General features: G+C 41.4%; 1 protein-coding gene across 6 annotated transcripts in view; it reads left to right on the top strand.

The window, feature by feature from the left end:
• HPCAL1 (hippocalcin like 1) overlaps nt 1–23244 on the top strand; it is a 103278-nt gene that overhangs the window by 72672 nt on the left and 7362 nt on the right. For 5 of the 6 annotated variants that reach the window (XM_037894064.2, XM_037894066.2, XM_043542259.1 and 2 more), the window contains one exon: nt 22044–22446. In XM_037894064.2, the coding sequence (XP_037749992.1) occupies nt 22069–22446 (378 nt within the window). In that variant the 5' untranslated portion in view covers nt 22044–22068. Of the gene's footprint in view, nt 1–13623; nt 13636–22043; nt 22447–23244 lie in introns of those variants that run through there. The other variant, XM_043542261.1, reaches the window with a different exon arrangement.

Raw genomic sequence — 23244 nt, 5'->3', positions numbered from 1 at the left:
TGTGGTAGTGTCTGGCAACACCACCAGAAACAACCGATCTGAAGGAAGTGTGAACTGCCCCCACCCATTTCAGTGGGTTGCAGAGTGGATTGATTTTACATCAAGGCAATTTAAATCATGATTTAAATTACCAAGTGGAAAGCCTCAATTTAAATAATTGGTTTTAATCAATTTTTCCATTTAGACTTCAGTTATTTTCTAAAGAAAGGTGCATTCTCATTGGTTGATGTAACCATTAAAACATGTTAATTTACAACTAAGTAGAGCCTTTACATTAGATTGGGTCCATCTTTTTGCTACCTAGAAGGGTACACAGTAACTATATACATATATATTTAAACAATTATATAGTTAATATTTTCAGATTCTTAGTGATTAATTTACATTTTAGTATGTTAGAAAATGGTGAATGATATATTATTTGCAGTGTTGTAGCTTATTGCTTATTTATTGGTAATTAACTTTTTGCTTATGACTTCTGTCAAGCTGCATTAGGATGTAACTGGAATTTAATTAAACACACAAAACAGCATATAAAATGTATTGTTATTAAACAAAACAAGCCCTTAACACAGTATATGACCTATTGTACCATATTTATAAAGCTTGACCTCAAAAGGTAGATTCTTCCCCCCCAACACACCCATGATTCTTTCTTTATATAGAAAGCAGTCTTTAACTCAGTTTTTAGATAGAGGCTCGTGAATAATTATTATATTAAAATGTTTTAAGAGATTATTAGTTTAGGCCTTAGCCTATTTTGTATTAAATTCAGCTTTCATTTTAAAGAGGTTACTTTTAAAAAGAAAACTCTATAATGTAAATAACATCATAGAAAAATCTAATTTAAATCAAATCTTTTATTTATTTATTTAAAAATTGATTTTTATCCACCATGGATTGATGATTCTGATTTATAGTGATCATATAAATATCAGCACAGATGAGGAATGCACTCATTAACAAAACATTCAGGAAAGGACTTGCATTAAAAGGCATGTCCCTACTGGGGAAAAATGTGTATTTTTAGCATGTGTTAGCTAACCTATGTTAACATCATAGTGTAGACAAGTTGTAGTTTTAACACATTGATCAGATAACACATGTTAAAACTAGTTTGGCTTGTCTACACTAGGATTTTAACATGTTTAAAAGTACACCTTTTTTTCTAGTGAAGACAAAGCCATAGGGATTAACAGTCTACTGCAAATGACATTGCATTTTGGCATCATGAATGGCTGAAGCATAGTTTTTGCTTAAAAATTGTTATGGGTGGAGCTTCAGAGATCAGATTTTATTTTTCCATTTGAACTCTGCATTTGTTTTGCATTTAGAAAAGGACTGACACAGGATATAGAAAGTATGCTATGTTTGCTCTTTGTTGGTGTGGTAGCAGGTATAGGTTAGCACTTCACATTTGATGAAAGTCTGAGTACTTGTTCCAAATCAAACCTCTTTCTAAAAGAAAGATCGAACTTTTTTTTTATTTCCTCCTTCAAAAAGGAAAATACACCAGAACCTGAGCTTCACTGATAACTCAGATTTTTTTAATGCAAAACTAAAGTAGTTGAACTTGACTCAACCTTCCCACCCATCACCACACCTAGAGAGTTCATTCCAGACATACCGGGCCATGGAGCTTGGGAAAATATATTCTGTATTATATATCTGTTTATACAGCCTGGATCATGGAGCTGAGTTCATCAGTATACTTCAATGAAATTAGTGTTGTCTTGACTGCTCTTTTGTGTTTCTTTCAGAGATGACTTTCCTTTCAGATTAAGGGCTCAGAGTATCGTGTACAAATGCCAGCAAAGAAAAGGGGTTTTTTTAGCTGTTCCTCCACTGGAAAATGTCACTGTGACCTTGCAATAGACCTCTTGTAGGAATTGCTCCCTTTCTCCTCTACAGGTACAGTTGGTGCCTTATTGTCCTTCTGCATATATTTATGGTGAACCATACGAACACATCAAGTTGTTGATCTATTCAGATTTTTGGGTCCTGTGGCTCTCACGCACTGTGGTCAAGGGCTCAGTGCCAGGAAGTTAATGGGACCTATTCGTTGCATATAAAGCTGAGTGTGGGCACAAGTCTTTGCAGGATCAGGGCCTAAGTGCTATACTCTGATTTCTTTAGGAATTGAATACAAAGCATTTCAGCAAGTGCAAGAACTGACAGTTCAGTATGGCATAGTGCCCTCCTTTGTCCCACTCTGCTGAACTGAATTTTAAAACAACCCTGTTTTGTTTGCTTCCTGAAGGAATTTTTCCATTGTTTAATATAGATTTTGCTATGAAATGGGCTTATTATTCAGATCACCAAGCTTCCGCATGGCCTGTTAGAATGCACTGTTAAAAAAACAAAGAAACCAAATATAGCCTGCCTTTTATAACCTTTTAGCAGCCTGGTGGTGGTGATAGGAAAACTGGAGCTCTCTGATCAGGGCTCAGGCACAGCATGTGTATCTGAATCCCCACTTCCCGCCACCACTTTTTGTTTTGTTGTGGATCAGTCAGATGGGTTTCATGTTTTGCTTTGAAGGCAGAGAGGTTCATGGTGGCTCTAATGCCATCTGAGTGGGAGCTCTACACTTGCATTGTATGGTAAGTATGTTGTGACTGCAACATGGTACTATGGTTTCTTACATTGATGCTTGTCTGAGGTCTTTGGTAAATCTTTCGAGCCCTGTGCTAGAAAAAGATCATCTGTGCCAGCAGGTGGTGGATAATAACCACTAAATTTTTGATGGTATCATCTCCAGGATAAAGGGAGCTTATATCAATTATATACAGGTTGAAACATTCATTTGTGGCTGGCACACTCATCTGTATCAAGACCTTCCGCCCAGAACCTCAGCTGGTGTGGAGTTATCTAAATTTACAATAGCAGAGGATCTGGCCTCATGATTTGCTACCTCTCCCTACTGCCTGTCTCCCTCTATAATGGTGCCGACTAACCTTCAGTCTCAGTGGCTCAGATCGGCACAGCTAGGAATGCCCAGGAGTAAAATTTTGGCTACATTGAAATGAATAACAAAATTTCCAATGGCTTCAGTGAGGCCAGGATTTCACCCTGGCTTTTTTCTAGTGAGCTGCTGTGCTTGCTGAAACTACGATTTGTGCTGTAAAAGCTTGTGGCAAGCTCTAGACATGTAGATTTCAATACTAGAGCAATTGTGGTAGGTTATGGTTTTCATTTTGTTTTGGGGGTTTTGCCCAAATAGGAGGGAAAGGTTTGAAACTATTTGTTTAGTTATTTTAGGGTTAGCCAGAAAATTTTGAGGCTCTAATTTAAAGGATATTTTGGGGGGCAGGTAGAAATGTCAAATGTTTAGTGGTTTTGTGCTATTGAAACTGAGTTGGTATATGAAAAGTAACACTGCATTTATGGAGCTTCCAGTTTACTGTTTTTTGTATTGGATGTGCCCAGTCAAAAAGTTTAAAATAAAACTGAGAATTTTTCAAATGAAAAGATTTTTTGTTTTGTTTTTATTTAAAACAAACAAACAAAACCTTGGGGAGAATGAAAACTTTAGTAGAAAAACTTAATTTTCTCTTTTTTTTGTTGTTGAAGCTTTTTCAGCATTTCTTATCAATGTTTACTGCATTTTTAAATAAAAGCTACATTGTTACTGAAATTTGAAAACTTGGCTGTGTCGGTAATCAAAAATCTTAATGTTTTTGATGGTCTTTTCACTATATATTTCTGTATTCAAATATCACAACCTGGTTTTTTTTTTTTTTTTTTTTTAACAAAAGCTTGGGTCCATTTCAAACCATATGATACAGAAGTAACTTCAAAACATTTTGTGAAATTAAAAAATATCAACCAGTTTTAGTAACAAAAAGATGTCTCAGCCCACCCAACTCAGCCTCGATTTGGCAGTCAGACTGCATTTCTTTCCTCCTGTGCAGCATCACCAGCCATAAAGATTCTGCAGACCAAATTTTAGGGCCTGATATAATCTGGTCATTAACTTTGTAATCCCATTGTCTCTCCCTTACTCTTATGCCAATTTTACTGCCATCCGTTGGTTTGCACAGGTGCAGTTGATTGGTCCTGTTCCTGAGATTTAGTAACCTATTCTGTTGATGTACATGAAGGAGTTGAAGAGTTGAATGCCCCTCTTTTTTTCTCCTTTAGCTGTGATCATCTGTAGGGCTGACCGAAGTATAAAAGGCAAAAACACAAAACAAAAAGAAAACCCCAAACCATATTTGTCACTGAAGTCAGCAGATATGACTCCACAGTGCATTGGGAGTAGATCTGATAAGTAAGAAATTATCATTCTTACATAATCATTTGTCAGAGTAGAACACACAATTGAAAGTTATAAACATATAACAAGTCTGATAAACCAAAAGGGAAAAAAGACTGTTTTCTCTCTCTCAGTGCTTTAGAGTACTCAGTAATACAGCATAAAAAAATTTCTTATTGATACACAATGTATTTGTTGTTTTGCTGGCATCTCCTAGATGCTGTTTACACTGTGAGCAGAATTCTTTCATTGACCCTGTACGCAAAATGCTAAGCCTTAAAGAGGCTTTGGGCTGACAGCTAAAGGACATCTGGCATGGACAGGATATAAAGATGGTTATGATCTAAATTTAATAACTCATATTACATATTTTAAAAAGTCAAATTAAAATACATTCATTCTTTTTCTTTTTCTTTTTTTTTTATTGTACGGTTATTTCTGTTCTGCTCTGATTTTTGGCTGTTTGATAATTTCCAAAGGGAAATGAGATTAAATGCTCTCTCCCGTTTATTTTCCAGTCTATATTGGGTATCATTTGCCATCCTGTGTGCTCACTTGCCATGAAAATTTATTTTAAAGCTTTAATTATATTAACATCTTAAATTTATATAATGTGAAAGGCATTTAGAGAACTCCTCATCCCACATGATTTTTTTTTTGTTCAGCCCAACCACCTTGTAAAATGACCTTACATTTAAAAACATAATGTTGAGAAGTTTCCCTTGTCATGAAATAACATATAAACTAACTTTGTTTTTAAGCCTTGTTAGTTTCACACATCTGCTAAAGGAGGACAGAATAAAAGTTAGCTGTCTTTCTCTCAACTCCATTTAAAAAAAGGGGGGGAGACCCCTTAGGTTTTGGGGGGGGGTTATTTTTTCTGTAATAACCTACACCCCTGCCTAATCTGTTCCCACCCAAATGAACACATCTTCCTGCCTTCCTTGGAATATTGGTTTATTTTTCATTGCATTGGGAGTGTTTTGCCTCTTGCACTTATAGTACCTTCTCTCTGAATTGCAAAGCATTATATAGACTTGTGTGTGTAACTTCTGGTTCCGTAACCCAAATGACAGAGCGGATGAGGGGGCATGGGGAAAACTGAGAGAGAACTTACTTAGCAGCAAGCCAAGGATGAGTGGGATTTTGTGTTTGTTTTTTGGAGTAGTGTTTTTTGGTACAGTGATTAATTTGTCACCGAACGCTCAGTCATGAACTTCTGTCTAGGTGATGGAATTTGGTTTCACACTGAAGTAGGTGGTTGTTGTACAGGGTATTACCACAATGTGTATGAAAATATTATAGTAATGATGATATTCTGTCAGTGCTTTCTCTCTGTCCTGTAGCAAGATTATTTGAAAGTGAGGTTGTTCTCAGATGAATGCAGTGCTGGTGGGTGCCATCCACTGCTAAATTTGCTCAGTAAATCAGAAGTGAACTCTTTCCCCTATTGAAATCAATGGCAGAGCTCCAACTGCCTTCAATAGGACAGGATGTCCTACCCCCAGTAATGGGAAGGCTCATATGTGAATTTCTTAAGTTCCAACTGCAATTGTGTCAATCAGATCAAAGGGGCTCTGTGCAGACGCAAGGGTACTCTCCGCATGCAGTCATATGCAGGGTCCAGGCCTTTGTCCATAAATGCAGATTTTCAAGAGAGCTTGGAGGTGCTCAGCTTGCCCTTATAAGCGCTCAGCACCCATTGTGATGCTTATGGCCAGTTTTTCAGAACAGTTCAGCACCTGACCTGCACCCAACATGCTGAGGTTTGTTTACAAAACATGTTGCTACTTATTTTAGTGCCTACAAGGAGACTGAGCTCTTTTGAAAATTCTGTCCTAAACATTCTGTGTGTTGGGGGGGGGAGGGGTCCACTAACTTCACTTTCATTTTTTTAAAAATAATCTTTTCAAAAGGACACTGCCAACTTAAAATTTATGTTATAGGTCAGCATTTCTTCACTTTTATATTAATAATAGTATAGATTATTAAAAATGGAAAAAATTAACAGTACAATTGATTTGTCATTAATTCTGTTGTATTGTTTACTACAGCAGTGATTTCCCTACACCCCCCCCTCCAGTTTTGTGAATTAGTTACATGCCAATTTAGTGACTGTTTGGAAATTTGAGTTGAAATTGAAACATTAATACACACTTTAAAAGCGTATACAGTGTATGATAAAATATGTGTATCTGAAAAAGTTTAATAGATTTGAAAAGTATGAACATAGACTAGCTTACTTATACAGCTGTTGTTTTTTATGGCAATGTCAGTGCATTCATTTCGGTGATGTTGGCTAACCTAATAATTTCAAATTATGATTTGTAATCAAAGTCTAAATGAGCTCTCCCTGACAGCTAGTGATGAGTTGGGGGCTGGGAGAAAAGGCTTCAGGACCAGATTGTATTTGCATTCACACCTAATCTACCTAGGTATCCAGCAAACAGAGCTGTGTTACCCAAGTGATAGATTTTGGCTGGGGTTGGGTTACAAATCACTTGAATGCGGGGGGGGGGGGGGGGGGGGGGGGGAATGAAATGTTGTTGTTCTTATTGTATGAGTAAAGCGCAGTAGAACTGTACTTAGCCTGTGTTGATTTAGGGCATCAAGAGAGAGGGTGGGGACAGGTGTTTTGGTTGATGGTCTGTCTGAGTCACAAGTACAATTTGACCTGCCCCTCTCCACTGTTTAAAGACAGAGCTGATTAGGCTCCATAGAGAGTCTTTTGTTTTGTTAAGTGACCACTACAGCTGAAATCACTGATAATCAGGTCTAAGTGCTTAGTCCTGCTGTGGAGACAGTGTTTCTGTGGAAGAGAGGGCCCAGCCTGCATTAGCAGCAAGGTTCCCCCACTGAGATCTCAGTTGAAATCACTGAGAGCCGGTGAAACTCCAAGAGACCAACTCACAGAGGTCACGGTGGCAGCAGAAGGTGACTGCGCAGGGCCATTGGCAACAGAGCAATGGAGTGAACGGTGGCACAACGAACAGCAGTGGCCAGAGCAAACAGTGAGCAGCTGGAGGAAGGAGCAAGGTGCCTTATTGCCCCCACCTGGGAGGTGAACTCATGTGAAAACACCTCTGAACTCTGAATTTCAACTGAGCAAGGACAACACCGGTGAGTGGGGTGCGGTGGAGGGAAAAGTGAGGGGCACGTTAAATAAACATTTGTTTGTTGGTCTATATTTTAGTGACTTTGCTCCAGAATGCTAGATTTGTGACTGGGAATGGAAACTTATATACATATGTTTCCTAGTAGGCCAAGATTTTTAAAATGCATTATTTGCCAAGGTTGTTATCTCACATCGTTGCTATCTTGAGAGGTCATTATGTTGGGGAGTTTCTGTACTAAACATTTTTATTATTATAATTAATTTTTATATAAGACTGCTCATATTGGGTCAGACCAATGGTCCATATAGCCCAGTATCCTGTCTTCCAACAGTGGTCAAGGCCAGGTGCTTCAGGGGGAATGAACAGAACAGGTAATCATCAAGTGATCCATCCCCTGTCGTCCATTCCCAACTTCTGGCAAACGGGCTAGGGACACTCAGAGCATGGTGTTGCATCCCTCCTCGTCCTGGCTAATAGCCACTGATGGGCCTATTCTCCAGGAATTTATCTAGTTCTTTTTTAAATCCTGTTATAGTTTTGGTCTTCACAGCATCCCCTGGCAAAGAGTTCACAGGTTGACTTTATGTTGTATGAAGAAGTACTTCCTTTTGTTTTTTTAAAACCTGCTGCCTATTAAATTCATTGGGTGACTGCTAGTTCTTGTGTTATGTGAAGGATTAAATAATATTTCCTTATTCACTTTCTTCACACCAGTCAAGATTTTATAGACCTCTATTATATCCCCCTTTAGTAGTCTCTTTTCTAAGATGAAAATTCCCACTCATTTTAATCTCTCCTCCTCTTTCATACCCCTAATCATTTTAGTTCCCCATCTCTGTACCTTTTCCAATTCCAATATATCTTTTTTGGGATGGGGTGACCAGATCTGCACACAGTATTCAAGGTGTGCATGTACCATGGATTTATATAGAGGCAATATATTTTATGTCTTATTATCTATCCCTTTCTTAATGATTCCCAACATTCTGTTTGCTTTGTTGGCTGCCGCTGCACATTGAGTGGATATTTTCAGAGAACCATCCACAATGACTCCAACACCTTTCTTGAGTGTTAACAGCTAATTTAGACTCCATCATTTTGTATGTATAGTTGAGATTGTTTTCCAGTGTGCATTATTTTGCATTTATCAACATTGAATATCATCTGCCATTTTGTTGCCCAGTCACCCAATTTTGTGAGATCCCTTTGTAACTCTTCGCAGTCTGCTTTGGACTTAACGATCTTGAAAAGTTTTGTATCATCTGCAAATTTTGCCACCTCAGTGTTTACCCATTTTTCCAGATAATTTATGAAAATGTTGAATACTAATGGTCCCAGTACCGACCCCTCAGGGTTACCACTATTTATCTATCTCCATTCTGAAAACTGATGATTTATCCCTGCCCTTTGTTTCCTGTCTTTCAACCAGTTACTGATCCATGAGAGGACTTCCGTCTTATCCCGTGATGGCTTACTTTTCAAAAGTCAATTTAAATTAAATACTTTTTTTTTTAATTTATATTTTTTTAGAAATCTAGACCTGTCATGTGTTTTGGTGTATTTTGCATTATCCTTATGTTAAATTTGCATTATCCTAACAAAACATTTAATTTATTCATATCTCTTTTTATATGTTGCAGGTCAAAGTGAAAATGAAAAGACAAAAAACAATACAACAGTTTTTCCACTGCAAGGCCTCAAAAACTAACGAAGGTGAAGAACCCATCAAGAACCAAGAATATATCAACATGTCATCTGAAGGTTCAAGTGGTGTATCTACATCCGACCAGCCCGAAACACAAATACAGCTACCTATTGAAGAAACAGTGTCTCCAAAACCTAAAGGCAGTTCCCGATGTTCGTCAGTCAGTGTTCCCATTTATTGAAGTTACAAAAGATGGCTACTGGTGCACCTCTTGCAAAAAAGCTTACGAAGAAGGAAAGCTTTCCAATGCTATAATCGGTAAAAGTGGAGGAGCTTGGTTTGTCAGGCCGATCAGCAAAGCCAATGCTGACAAACTATGTGAAAAGGCAGCAAAACACCAGGCCTCTGGACTGCATCAACATGCAGAAAGCCTTATAAGCCCACTTTCAAAGCCAATTTTAGAAGTACTTAATGAGGCTGTTAAGAATGCTGGAGACACAACACAGTTCATGCGAACAAACATGGCTGTAGCATCCTACTTTCTATTTAAGCAAGAGATACCACACACTACAAACTGGAGGCCAATGTTAAGTGCATTGTCACTTGTTCATCCTGAAGTTGAACACTGGTTCCGAACAAGACCAGCAAATGTTCACTATCTTTCTGCAAGAAACTTAACTGGCTGGCTACAAGCATGCGGCGCAATAGTGAAATACTGAACAGTTGAAAAAGTGAAGAACTCTCTCACCACATTCAAAAAAATTGCATACATGGCTGATGAAGCACCTATGCAAATGGGCATCAAGTATTAAGTCATTGTGTTGTACGTTATCTTGATGTCAGTGGTAGGCCAGTAGGTGCATTTCTAGATGTTCAAGTTATAGAAGACACATTGGCTGCATCTATGACAACCCACATCTTAGAAGAGTTAAATGCTTGTCAGTTGGACCCCAAACAGATGGTTGCTTGTGCATTTGATGGAGCTGCAAACTTTTCTAGAAGACATGGTGGAGTACAAGCTTTGCTCAGAGAAAAGTGTAACCCTTATCTCTCCTATACACACTGCAGAGGCCATCTACTCCAACTAGCACTAGTATGAGCTGCAGAATCTTCAAAAGACATTTAAAAAGCTATAAATTTAATGTCTTCATTATATTCTTTTTTCAGTAAGAGTCCAAAAAGACTGAATATCTTGGAAAATATAGAAGATACACTGGGACTGAAGTTCAAATTAGTCAACCTGGGAAAACCCTCTGGCTTTCTCATAAGCGATCCTTGGCTGTTGTCTTAAAATTACTCCAGCCATTATTACTGGCTTTGGAAAGTATCCACCAAGATGGGATGGATCTAAGTAGTGAGGCTAGTGGATTACTTTTGCTACTACATTCAGAGAAGACTGTTGCCATTCTCTCTTGTAAGTCTACTGTTAAAACCACTTGGGTCATTAAACAAGGCATCTGCTACAACAGTAGTAGATCTTTGTCCAGCAATAGAAGCTACATTTGGATCAATCAGAGAGCTATCCACTGAAAAAGTACTGGAAGAAGCAAAGACTTCAGTCCAGAAGTTGACTAATGAAGGCCTTTTATATTGAATCCTTAAGTGAAGAGGACAAGAAGTGTTTGTTAAGACAACTGGAAAAAGTACACAGACTTGATTCTTAAAAATCTACAACAGCGACTTCTAGATTCTACTCAACCTCTACGTAGCTTTTACAGATGCCTGTCCTATAAAACACCAACATTTGAGTGGAGTGAGGCACTACCAGCAATGGGGCTGCCATGTGATCAGGACAGAATAGAGACTTTGAACACAGAGTGGAATATCATATGACGAATGAATGAAGATTTGACTTCAACTTCTTTTTTATCATCGCTAGTGGCTCGACCCAATCTTTGTGCTATGTTTCCTGGGATGAAAGAAGTAGGAATTCATCTCTTGCTACTCCCAGTCACAACAGCTACAGTTGAGCGTTCTTTTCATCATTGAATAGAATTTTGTGTTCTGAAAGAAGTCACCTTCTGCCTGATCATGTAAATGAACTAATGAGCATATCAACTGAAGGAACGGAAGTACCGGACACACGAGAAGCCACCAAAGATGAACGCATTGCATTCAAGAAGTTCATTAACAGAGTTGTGCAAAATTATAACAAGAAACCAAGAAGGATGTCAGACCCAGGTGGCAGGGCTGGGTCTCGGGGCTGTCAGAACATGAGCGACAGGGCTGAGGCTCCGGGCTGAACTTTTATGAAACTTGGTTGCTACCAGATTTAAATTTGGGGTCAAAGTTAAATTGACAATGTCCTGTTAAATAGCTGCTTCTGCAGCAAAGTTACAAAGAGGTTTACATGATCTGACCAAGAAGGACCAGATTTCTACTGCAACATGTTTGTATATGTCCTGTAGCCTACCTATTTCAGGCTGTTGCTTAGGATACTGGCAGTAAACAGACAACAAAAAGAGCTCTTTACCTGAGAGTTATTGTCAGATACCCGTATACTTTCACATTTCATTTGCCTTACTCTCACAAGTAGGCCCACTCACTGACTCTCTTTGGGCAAAGAAAGTGGGGTGTGGTTCACATACTTGTCATTGTAATCCCAGTTTGCAGGTGTGTTTGCTACTTGATGTTAATGGCTTTGGCTCACTGAGGCTGTTCAGCATGTTACAATCATGCAGCAATGCTATTGGTCTAAAGATCAAAATGCAGCCTATTGAATTCTGCCAGGCTTCCTGCAGTCAACCTTTCCTTTACACAGGTGCAGCCTGCGGACACTATAGGTCCCAGACTGCATTGCTCCTTCTCTGAAGAGTGCAAGGCTGCCCTGATTAAATCATAGGAGGCCAAGATCTGAGCTGCATTTTGTATTGACGGCATTCTGCTCCATTTTAAGCAATGGGTCCTGGCAAGCTGCTAATGATGCCTAGAATGAGACGCAGCGTGGTCTCCTTAGACTAGTATATATTTGTTAATTTGTATGGTTTACAAATGGAGTATGCTGGATAAAGTAAGTGTAATCCTGTCTCTCTCTAGCTGCTGGTTCATAGAGACTGTCATCTATTGACAGATAAGGTAATCCTTGAGCATAAGTGGTAATGGTTAGTGCTAAAGAACCAAGGCTCTGTTCCAGCTGACAGCTGTGATATGTGTGTAGTAGGCCACTGATTTATTGCACAAAACTTTGTTTGTGTTTTAGGGGGAAGAAATTTTCTATTAATTCTGGTATAAAAAGTACAAAACAGATGTGTGTTTTCCTGTGGACGTCTTACAAATACCTGACAGTGCAGATACTTATCGGCTGAAAGCCATTTTTTTCGTAGCAGTTACTCGCCGAAGGACAGTTCTTACATAAGGGATTAAATAAAAGAACAAATTATAGAAAATAGAACTTTTCATGTATTTGGTGCCTCTTGTTGGCCTGAAATAAATAGCCAGGCTTTTTTCACTTGGAGGTGACATGTCTTGTGCTCTCATAGCAAGACTTCCCAGCAGGAACATGGTAGGAGGGAGTTGTGCTGGTCCCTGCTCATGCCTGGATTGTAATGCAGTGGCAGCCTCTCATGCAGACGGTAAAATTTTGCCCGAGATTCTCTCTCTTTCTCTTATTACCTAGATTCATTCTCGTCACAAATGCACAGGGGTATTGCAAAGCTTTCCCACCCGGGGGTCAACAAAGCATGCTGTGAAGGCAGAGATCATAAGCTTGTTGCTGCTCCCATCTTCTGCCAGCCTTAGGATCAGCAATCCCGAGACTACTCCCAACCACAGCCTTTCTGTGCTGTCCACAAGGCCACAGCAGGTCAAATCCTCTTGTTTCTTCCCCGACCAGGCCCGCTGATGGGGGGGCAAAGGGGTCAATTGCCCAGGGGCCCAGCGATTTAAAAGGGCCTGGGCGGATGGGAAAGATAGAAATCCGGTTTCCTGCTGCTGTTGCTCTGTCCAGAGCGCTGTCCCTCATTGTGACTGTAACAGTTTGCCGGAGCGCTGCTGGACCCTGCTGGTGTGGCAGAGCGTCAGCAACAGCAGCCTGGGAACCGTGGAGCTTGCTGCCTCCTCTGTCTGCTCGGAAGCCGCTGTGCCTGCCATGCTGGTTCTCCGGCTGCAGGGCTGAGGACAGGGAGACTTTAAAAAGGAACGCGCTCCCTCTGTGCTTTCCTCCCCCAGGGCTGCAGTTCCTTGCCAGCAAGTTCAGCCACCCAACTGAGCCGCCCTAAATTTGCTGAGAGGCAGCCGGGACTAGCCCCTCCATTCGCTGCCGCTAGAACTGGCTGGCGAGCCGCTATCACGAGCGCAGGATGGGGGGCCTCCTCCACCGCTCAGCGAGGGAATGAGGAGCGGGTTTTCCCTCTGCCTTCGCCCTTAGCCGCTGCCGCCTCGGAGATCTCCCGGCAGATGTTGCACACCAGGCCTGCTGTCTCCTCATTACTCTGGGGGTTGATGTCCCACAGCACCAGCAGCACAAGTATTGTATAGTTTCATTTTGTTGGTAATATTCAGTTACATCTTGTATATCAGTTTTTTCCTTGTCTTTCGATTACTCATTAATCACGATTAGGTGTTTAATTAGCCTACTTGATACTTTAGGTGTTTTCTTACTTTGTGCTTCTTTAAATGTTTTGTATATTAATTTCATTCCATAATGTATTTATTTAATTTAAATATATAATTCAAAATAACCAATTCTACATCTTCTATATAGGCTTACAATTTGTTTAATACTGGTGCTGTAACTGGGGGGAAAAACGTTAACTAGATCAAACCATGCCACAACGTACACATAGTGGGTTCTAATGTGTTATCAATAGGATAAAAAGTAGAGTCATAAACCTCAGCCATCCCTTTTTAGGGGGTCCATTGACGGTTCTGCCCTGGGGCCTGGGATTGCTGATGGTGGGCCTGTGCCCACCTAAAATACCATTGCAGTTTCAAGAGAAGTGCATCAGATGCTTGGACTGACATTTTAACTGCTTCTAAGAAGATAAGTATTGACGTAGGAGCAGCTCTTGCCTTCCAAAATCTCATATAACAATATGCCTGGCTCGTGTTGTCCATTTGCTGAGCATTGCAGAGATCCCAAAGGCACAATGCAACCTATTTCAAGACCTTAATGGTCTTTATACATGATTTTACTCTCTTTGTAGCTCAGTGAGATTGGAATGATGCTAGATTTTTTTTCCCCCTGCAAAACTAATGCTCTCAGATACAAAGATTTTTTATTACATCTCTCTGTGTGCAGTCCTTCCCTGTTGAAGAATACTGTAGACACACACATACACGGAGGTATTTCATACATTTTCCTCTTTTTATGAACACTAAATCAACACTCAATGAGGCAAGGAAATACCACAAGGAGGTGTATCCCTCTAAGGAGTTTGTCTTCCCCGGGCTTTTTTAACTGATTCACTAACACATCTTGCCAGGAATTCAGTTCAAAGAGTTTATCTTCCAAAGGGCTGAAGTGAAAGTAGTCAGTCTCCTGGCTTCTGGGTTCTGCAAGTGCAGAGAGATTTTACATGCAATAGTCAATGCTCAATTTAGAGTTGAAAACCTAAAAGTGAATGGAACTTTGTCATTAGTACCAGAAATTTTTCTAGTGATGCCAACACCCAGTCTGCTAATTTAGCAGTAACTGGTATTACTGGCTAGATACTTCAAGCCATTTGAAATGTATGGATATGGTTATTCGCTATTGTATCCTGCACTTACTTTCTTGTGAGTCTTCATCTTAGGTGGTTAAAAATCCAGATTCACTCATTCTTAGGATTTTGTTGTAGGATCATTGACTACATTCTGGTGATTCAAAATGAGAAGGAAACTTAGAAGAACTTAATCCATTTATTCTCTGCATCTTAACTTCTAATTTGGCTAAACTTTTAGACCTCATTACAGCAGGGGTGTTGTTTTAGGGGGTAGAAGGAGGATGATTAAATATACAGCTAACATTTACCAAAATTCCAGGCAAGAGACTTGAACAAAAATCCTTTTTCATTGTTTTTTTCCCTTCCTGGGCCCTACACAGTGAATCATCTGCTGTAACATTTTGTTTTTCTGGTGAACTGTACGTTCCAAAGCCTAAGGGTCTGTTACATCTTCAAGTTCTTGTCTAAGCATCCTTAAAACATTCCTTTTTACTTTTCTCTTCTTTTGTTACTGTCAGGAATTCCATGTTCATGAAAATTGCAGGTGATCACCCTGAAAGCTAAGTTCTCTGTTTATCGAGCAAAATAGGCATAGGACTGGTTATGATGCCTGCTGTCTTCCATTACAGCACCTTTATGTCTCATCCCTGATATAGAGTGAGAAATTAGGGGAAGGTCGTTGAATCTCCAAGTCTGTTCACTCCCCCAGGAAGTCCCCTTTATAATAGATGCAAAATCCATTATGGATCTGCCTGTTTACTTTCCTGTACCTCTGATTTAAATCTCTATCAAAAGCTGAGTTTTCCTATTTTTCATTTGCTCTACAACATTACAAATCCCTTGATGAAATTTTTAAAGCCTCCTTTAATTTCTTTAGAGTATTGCTGTTCTTGGTGGCTTTGTCTTGCTATCTCTTTTCAATAGTACATTTGTTACTAAACCAGTAGCTTTTCTCCTACACCATGCCAGGAAGGAAGGTTGGCCACCTTCTCAGTGGTTGGTTAGTTTGGAGGTGGTGAAGAAATCTATTTTGAGGGACAGACTGGTGGTTTCTGAACTGATCTGCCAGCAAAGGATCTGTGGGCAGTCTAAATCTACCTCTTTTAACACATTGTACATGTAAATGCTAAGAGCTAAATGCCTTTTAAGTAAGGTTCCCCAAATTGTGGGTGAGTCAACTGGAACAGCAGTACAATGTCCTGTGAAGCATAGCAAGATAAAACCAGTGCTCATAGGTGGGTGAAGGGTTCCAGGAGTCTTTAATCTTCTTCCTCATACCGCCATCACTTTTCTCAAACCTGGAAGAATTTCCACCAGCAATGTGTTTTAGCCAATGCTTGTGTATATTATCCAGTAAATTATCTGAAATGTATAAATCATGTGGCAAAAGAAAGTGAGACTAATCATAAGACTGACATAAACTTTCCTGTTTGAGAGCCCACTGCCTGTGATTTCCATTACTGACTATCCTCCCAAGTGTTTCTATGGCTAAAACAGCTAGTGAGCCTCGGGAAACTGATTTGATGAAAGAGTTTTAGAGCAATCGAATGAAATGTCAGTTGGATGCCAGCAGCAGGGTTTCTTGTCATGATTAATGAGATATTTGGGCATTTCATTTTGCATGAGCTACCTGAAACACAAGTCTTATCTAAGAGCTATTTCTTTGGATGTGCTTTAATAAATTAACATTAATGTCACTTACTTAATTACTGTTAACAAATTGGTTACACAACTGCAGGTTTATATTTGGGTTTGGCACATTAAGAATCCATTTGAAAAGATCAGACACTAAAGAATAATTGCATTTTAATGCATTGCATGTTACTTTTCTAAAATCTGAACTAAAAGATGGAGTTGAAGTCACCTAAGCGAACCTATAATTTGTTGAATGCAAAAGTGTATTATAATATAGAGCTTTTGAAGTTAATATCAAATGAATTTCATTCTAATAGCAATAAAACTGTTTCCTCCTCTCATAAGGAAATAGTGATATTCCAAGAAATGGAATCAACACACCCTTTATTGTTAGTTTAACATTTATATTGCAGTAGCACCTATACGCATCCACCAAGTCAAGACCCCTTTCACTAGGCAACATGTAAAAGTACAAACATATAGTAAATTACAGTCCCTGCCCCTAAGAGCTCTTAAATTGATCCCCCTACTAATAGTGTGTTTGTGGTCACCTTGTGAGAATAACTTTGGAGTTTCTAATTACCACAGGCCAGTCATAAATCTCTGGTTATTTGCATGCCTGGATCCTGATTCCACAGCCTCTCTGCCACACTGCTCCTTGGGGTATAAAAACCACAGTTAGTGATTTTGTTCATCTCCACAGAATGTGTGAAGAAATTTGTGTCCAAAGATCAGTCAGTTACAGGTGGAGGATTCTTCACATAGCAGTGGCTGATCCCAGTCAACTCTCTCCTAAAGCTAGTCACACATCCATATCCACACTGCACAGAGTTCACCACAGAAGGGTGAGAAACAACTACAGTGTCAATGGTGGGAGAATGCTATCAGTGCCCTTTCCTCTTCCTGCTAATACCTCTCTCCACAGGTTTCTCACCGTTTCGGTCCCTTCCATGTTACCCAGTAGATGCCATGCTGTAGAGCCAACCTAATTTGGTGAACATCACTTACCTCTGAACACAGGGTGTCAGGTGCTTGACACCTGCATAAAGGTGGAGAGTTGTGCTGCTGACTCGCTTGGGCAGCCGGAGCAGGTGTGTCATGTAAGTTCCAACCATAGTGTATAGAGAGGTTTGGAATCTCTGTAGCGTGGATGAGAATGAGGGGTAGGCCACAGAGAATCCACAGGGAGAAAAACATTAGGAAAAGAGCCAAGCTGAGGTTTACAATCACTGTTTAAGTTAACAATGAAAGAAACCCTGGGAAGAGAGTAAGATTGGACAGCCTTTGGAGGACAGTGAGAATGCCACGTTTTAACAGTTGTCAAGAAGTTTGGGGGGCCTCTAGAGAAATGAAGGTTCTCATTGTGCTATGCTGTGGCCTACTATCTGAGCTCCCACACAGATCTCCTGTCTCCCCTTCCCCAGCCCTTGTGGCCAACATTCCATTCACTGCGGGGGATGGTCCCCGGCCTCCCAGGCTATGAGATCTCCTTTTCTTTCCCTGCCCTCCCATGGCCAGCTGCCTGTCACTCTCGAAGTTGATGGGGATGCAGGAGGAAGGGGAAAATGCTGAGGCCTGCCTATCCAACCACCTCCTTGAGCCACCAGTTTTTGGGGTGGGGAGTGAAGAAGTGGTGATCATGCCTACGTTTCCCCCATGTATCTGAGGCTATTCCTGGTTTCTCCCCTTAAACAGCCTCTGCTGCTCTCCCAGATGCTGCTGCTGTCGCCCTGTGATGTGATTCAGAGCCTGTTGAACTCAATGGAAAGGCTCCCACGGACTTCAGTAGCTTTTGGCTGCGAGATAGTAACTCTTAGCAGGTGATGAGGTCTCTAGAAGGGAAAAAGGAGAGGGAAGGTTCATACAGGGCCAGAAGCATGGCATTAAAATAATTTCCTTCCTAAACTGGACTGATTTTGATCACTCTAACCCACCGTTCTCTGCAGAGGCCTGACCACCTCTTAAAATGCAGCAGAATATGCAGCAGTATGGATGTGTTCCCTGCCCTGTGTATACAGACTCCGTTTGAGTATGAATATGTGGAGCAGAGTGGGTTTGAAATACAGATCGAGAGGAAGTACTGGTAGCTGCAAATTTGCAGTTAGCTAGAAAGCTGCTCTATGCTGTCTAAATGGCTGCTGCTTTAGTGTCTGCCAGTTTCGTTTCAGCATTTTGGAAGCAAGTTGGGGATGTGTCAAAGGAACAGAGCAAACTTTGTGACTGAGTGACTAGAAATAAAGCTAGTTGCTGGAATGTTTGTGGTTTCCGACAAAACAGAAGCAGCTAATGATATCAGCAGAGTTTTCCGTTGAACCTGGTGTGTTTTATTAATGAGCAGCTGGTTGGTTTTTGTTTCGAAGCAGTAAGCCGCAGAGCAGGATGTGGATTTTTTATTGCTTACGCTGTGTGGAGGGTAAATGGAATACAAATAAAATGCAGTTGAATTCAGTTATTGATAATCCTCTGAAGTATTGCAGTTATTTTTGGTGACCCTTCACATTTTTTAGGTTTTGGTGCATGAAGTGAGCTTTTGCTTTCTGCAAAGTGCTTACTCGTTATCAGATGTCTTATCTCACTGCATTTGTCATGTCACGTCTTGGTGTTCTGCTCGTCTTGTTTCTCAATGTAGGTAGGACACAGTACTGCGCGCACACACAATACCTTATCTGGTGGGCTCATAGTCACTACATGCACATTTCACTCACTTAGTGGTGTAAATGACTATACAAAGCAATGTAGAATTAGATCCTTAATTTAAGCTATGAGTAAATTGATTTAAGAGTGTACAAACCTTTTTAATATAGCAATGTAAGAGATTCTTGTAGACTTTTGCACGTTAGTGCATGTTCTTGAACGCTTACTAATGTCTATACAAATGAGAGGCATAACATTGCACAGAACTTCGATTTGCAAACGCTGATGTTGCTGCAAATGAAGAACCTCCTTTGTGATAATAAAGAGCTGGCAGTATTAAGGCTTGTCTAAAGTACAGATTATGTCGGTATAACGTATGTCGCTCAGGGGTGTGAATAAGCCACACCCCTGAGCGATGTAAGTTACACCGACCTAAGCGCCGGTGTGGACAGCGCTATGTTGTCAGGAGAGCTTCTCCTTCCGACATAGCTACTGCCTCTCACAGCATAGACGGTCGGCACAGAGCGTCTTCACCAGATGCGCTACAGCGCTGCCCTCTGCTGGACTCTGCCCAATTTGTCCACATCCCTTCGGTAGTGGGGGGACCAAAACTGGACACAGTACACCAGGTGTGGCATCACCAGTGCCAAATAGAGGGGAATAGTCACTTCCCTTGATCTGCTGGCAGTGTTCCTACTAATGCAGCCCAATATACCGTTAGCCTTCTTGGCTACAAAGGCCCACTGTTGACTCATATCCAGCTTCTTGTCCACTGTAATCTCCAGGTTCTTTTCTGCAGAACTGCCGCTTAGCCAGTCGGTCCCCAGCCTGTAGCAGTGCATGGGATTCTTCCGTCCTAAGTGCAGGACTCTGCACTTTTCTTGGTGAACCTCATCAGATTTATTTTAGCCCAATCCTCCAATTTGACTAGGTCGGTGGTTTTCAAACTTTTTTTTTTTTTCACGGACCACTTGAAAATTACTGAAGGTCTCGGCAGACCACTTAATGATTTTTCCAAATATTGTTTGTACTATTAGCTAACTGTTGTAAAGCACTTTCGATAAAGCACTTTCAATAAAAGCGCTATATAAAAAAAACTTAGTAATAATTAGCTTTTTTTGTTCTACAAATAAAAGCACACAACTCATATTTTAATATCAGTAGTCTTACCTTTCTAATGTGGTGGATGTGTCCTCTCTCCCCTGCCATTGCAGCCTCTGAGCTGGGGCTGGGAAGGGGGTCTCTCCCCAGCAGCCGCAGCACTGGAGCTGGGGAAGATCATCTCTTTCTCTGACCACCGCAGCCCTGCATGTCCCAAATCCCCCCACCACCCTTCTCACCCCACTGCCCCCTCCCACCTACCCCTTATTCCCCCCGAGGCCACCACCTCACCTTACATGTGCGTCTTCTCCACGGTGGCCCTTCATTCTCTTGTGTGCGGCCGCCCAGGTGCACACCTTAGAGGGAACAATCCGAAGACCACAGTTGAGAACCTCTGGTCTAGGTCACTCTGGACCCTATCCCTACCCTCCAGTGTATCTACCTCTCCCCCCAGCTTAGTGGCATCCGCAAACTTGCTGAGGGTGCAATCCATGCCATCATCCAGATCGTTAATGTCATCAAGGGCTCTTGTCTGGAATGGGTGAACACCTTCAGCTTGCTCCAGATGTCTACAAAGCACTGAAATAAACAAGTGACCAAAGCCATCATAGCACTAAGGCTCCCTCCTGTCTAAGGGGCTGAGGATGTCTGTTGCACTCAGACCCTTCTTGAACACCTGATTAAACCATGAGATTTTTGAGATGCCTTTTCACCCAGGTTGAGAATGTTACATTCTGAAGTACTGCGCACTATCGTTGAATAAGCTTGTATAATAGCTGCAATCTGATTGACTCAACAGGGAGCCAGACCCTTGTAATTCTCCCATCATATGCATATGTCAGGCCTGTGCAATCGCTTCAGCCAGATTGCAAACCAAGAACTTATTTTGTTTTTAAAATTTCATTGTATACATTCCTAGGAACATTGTGAATTAAAATGTGTTTAAAAGAGCTGAATCACTTATGCCTTTCCTTCTCCTTAGGTGACCCAACTGCTCATGCTGCCACTCTTTTGGGGGGAGGGAGGAAAGGGTCTTCTGGGTTGATCCTGTTAAATGTGGGGCCTGCTTTCAGCCCAGACCTCCCTGCAGAACTTCTGTCCTTTGTCCCTTCCCACCCCCCTCTGTTATTCCATCCTGCTTATGCTGTTTGAACGCTGGGCTCAAGCAATGCAAAGCATTCCGAAGGGCCTTGACTTGGCTCCAGCTCTGCTGCAGATCCAGGGCTGGAGCCTTTGATACTGATTGATGGTAGCAGTAGAGGGGGAAAGTACTGCTTTAGGAAGGGATTTTCAAAGGCACTAGGGGGAGACAGGCACTCAACTCCTATTGACTTACAGTGAGCGTTCAGTGCCTAACTGCCCTTTGTGCCTTTGATTGCTAAGGGGAAGATTTTCAGTCTTTAAATATGGACATTTTTCAAGCGTTTTCTCCCCATTGCTTCCTGTGCTGGACCCTGGCCCAACCCAGTAATAGCAGCATGTCAGGCTGTGCAGGGCCTTGTGGTCAAAGGCTGGAAAAGCACATTGCAAGCTGGACTCAAGCATCCCAAGCTGTGTCGCAGGGTAAACTGGGGTAGAGCTGTAGGGAGAGGAACATGACTGAGTAAGGAGGTATGCACAGGGTCACCCAAAACCACCCATTTCTTCTCTTCTCCATCCCACCTCACCCTCTTCCCCCAGGGCAGCATCAGCAACTGGGAGAGCTTGGAAAAAGGGGAGGAGAGAGTGAAATCAGATATTTCTTTGACAGAGAAGTTTAATAAAACAGATAAGCACTTTCTTGTTTAAAGCTGTATGCAGATGCTTATATTTAACAGCCCCGTGCTCTCTGCAGTGGAGCAGTATTCTCTCTGGGGTGGCTTCATCAGTTGACATGTTTGTACTTCTTGGATGCCCACATATCGATACCTATCTTTCCACTGCATTACTTGTTTACAGTCCATGAGCGAAGTGTATCACTTGGAGTTCAGTCGTGGCACAGAAGGTGACGCGCTTGCTCTTTTGTTTTACAGTTGTTAGAGCCTAACCGAGAACAGAATGGGGAAGCAGAACAGTAAGCTGCGACCTGAGGTACTCCAGGATCTCCGGGAGAACACCGAATTCACAGATCATGAGCTTCAGGAGTGGTACAAAGGCTTCCTAAAAGATTGCCCCACGGGTCATTTGACCGTTGAGGAATTCAAAAAGATATATGCAAATTTTTTCCCCTATGGTGATGCGTCGAAGTTTGCAGAGCACGTGTTCCGCACTTTTGATACCAACGGCGATGGAACGATTGACTTTAGGGAATTTATCATTGCGCTGAGCGTCACTTCTCGGGGAAAGCTCGAACAGAAGCTGAAATGGGCATTTAGCATGTATGATCTTGATGGCAATGGATATATCAGTCGTGGCGAAATGCTTGAAATCGTGCAGGTGAGGAGTGGTCTCATTCTTTTGTAAAACTTACCTTTTGAAAAAGTACCATTTCAATTAATATTGCTGGAACCACTTGCCCGCTGAGCAAGAGACTTCAGGTCTAGGTAGAGGGGCACCCTAACAGCCATTCTGCTCGCTGCTGGTACTTCAAAGGAGTTGCAGCCAGTGCATAGGTCATGGAGCAGTTCTTCGCACTGTCATTCCAAATGGCACTGCAGAAAATAATTGTGTCCACAAACTACAAATGTGCAGAGGCTCTGTGGAGAAATGGGCCTGAACCAAAACCCCAGTCACCTTGTCTGCCTCCTATCGCCTCCAAACCTCTGTCCCCTTTCCCCTCCCCCCGTTTGAGGTGTTCAAAATTGGTACCAGATCTGGATCCAAATTTTGGAAACAGCCCCAGGGATTATAATGAATTGAACCATAATTCCAGATATGAATGCCATATACTCTGAAGTTCAAATTCTGTGGTTTGAGCCTTACTCTGCTTTTAAAGTGAAAGGCCTTAAACTCCTTTCACCTCACTGCAGTACAGGGGAAGGTGCTGTATAGCTCCTTTCACCCCCCAGCTATGTAAGAAGCCTCCGAGGATTGGTAATGTCAGAAAGAGCCTTTCCCCCCTAGATCACCAATTCAAATCCTAGTTGTGATTGGTAGTGACAGAAAACACAGACCAGCTGATGTTCAGCCTCTGACATTATTTGGTGCTCTCAGGCCGGTTCCTACTGGACAGGTATCCAAACCACAAAAGCCACCATCATAGCTGACTTCTCTGAGTGTTTCAGCCAGTGTTGC

This window comes from Chelonia mydas, chromosome 3 (assembly GCF_015237465.2).
Source record: "Chelonia mydas isolate rCheMyd1 chromosome 3, rCheMyd1.pri.v2, whole genome shotgun sequence".
In the NCBI taxonomy this organism is placed as follows: domain Eukaryota; kingdom Metazoa; phylum Chordata; order Testudines; family Cheloniidae; genus Chelonia; species Chelonia mydas.
The sequence above is the reverse complement of the archived record's forward strand: the minus strand, read 5'-3'. Positions and strand labels throughout refer to the sequence as shown.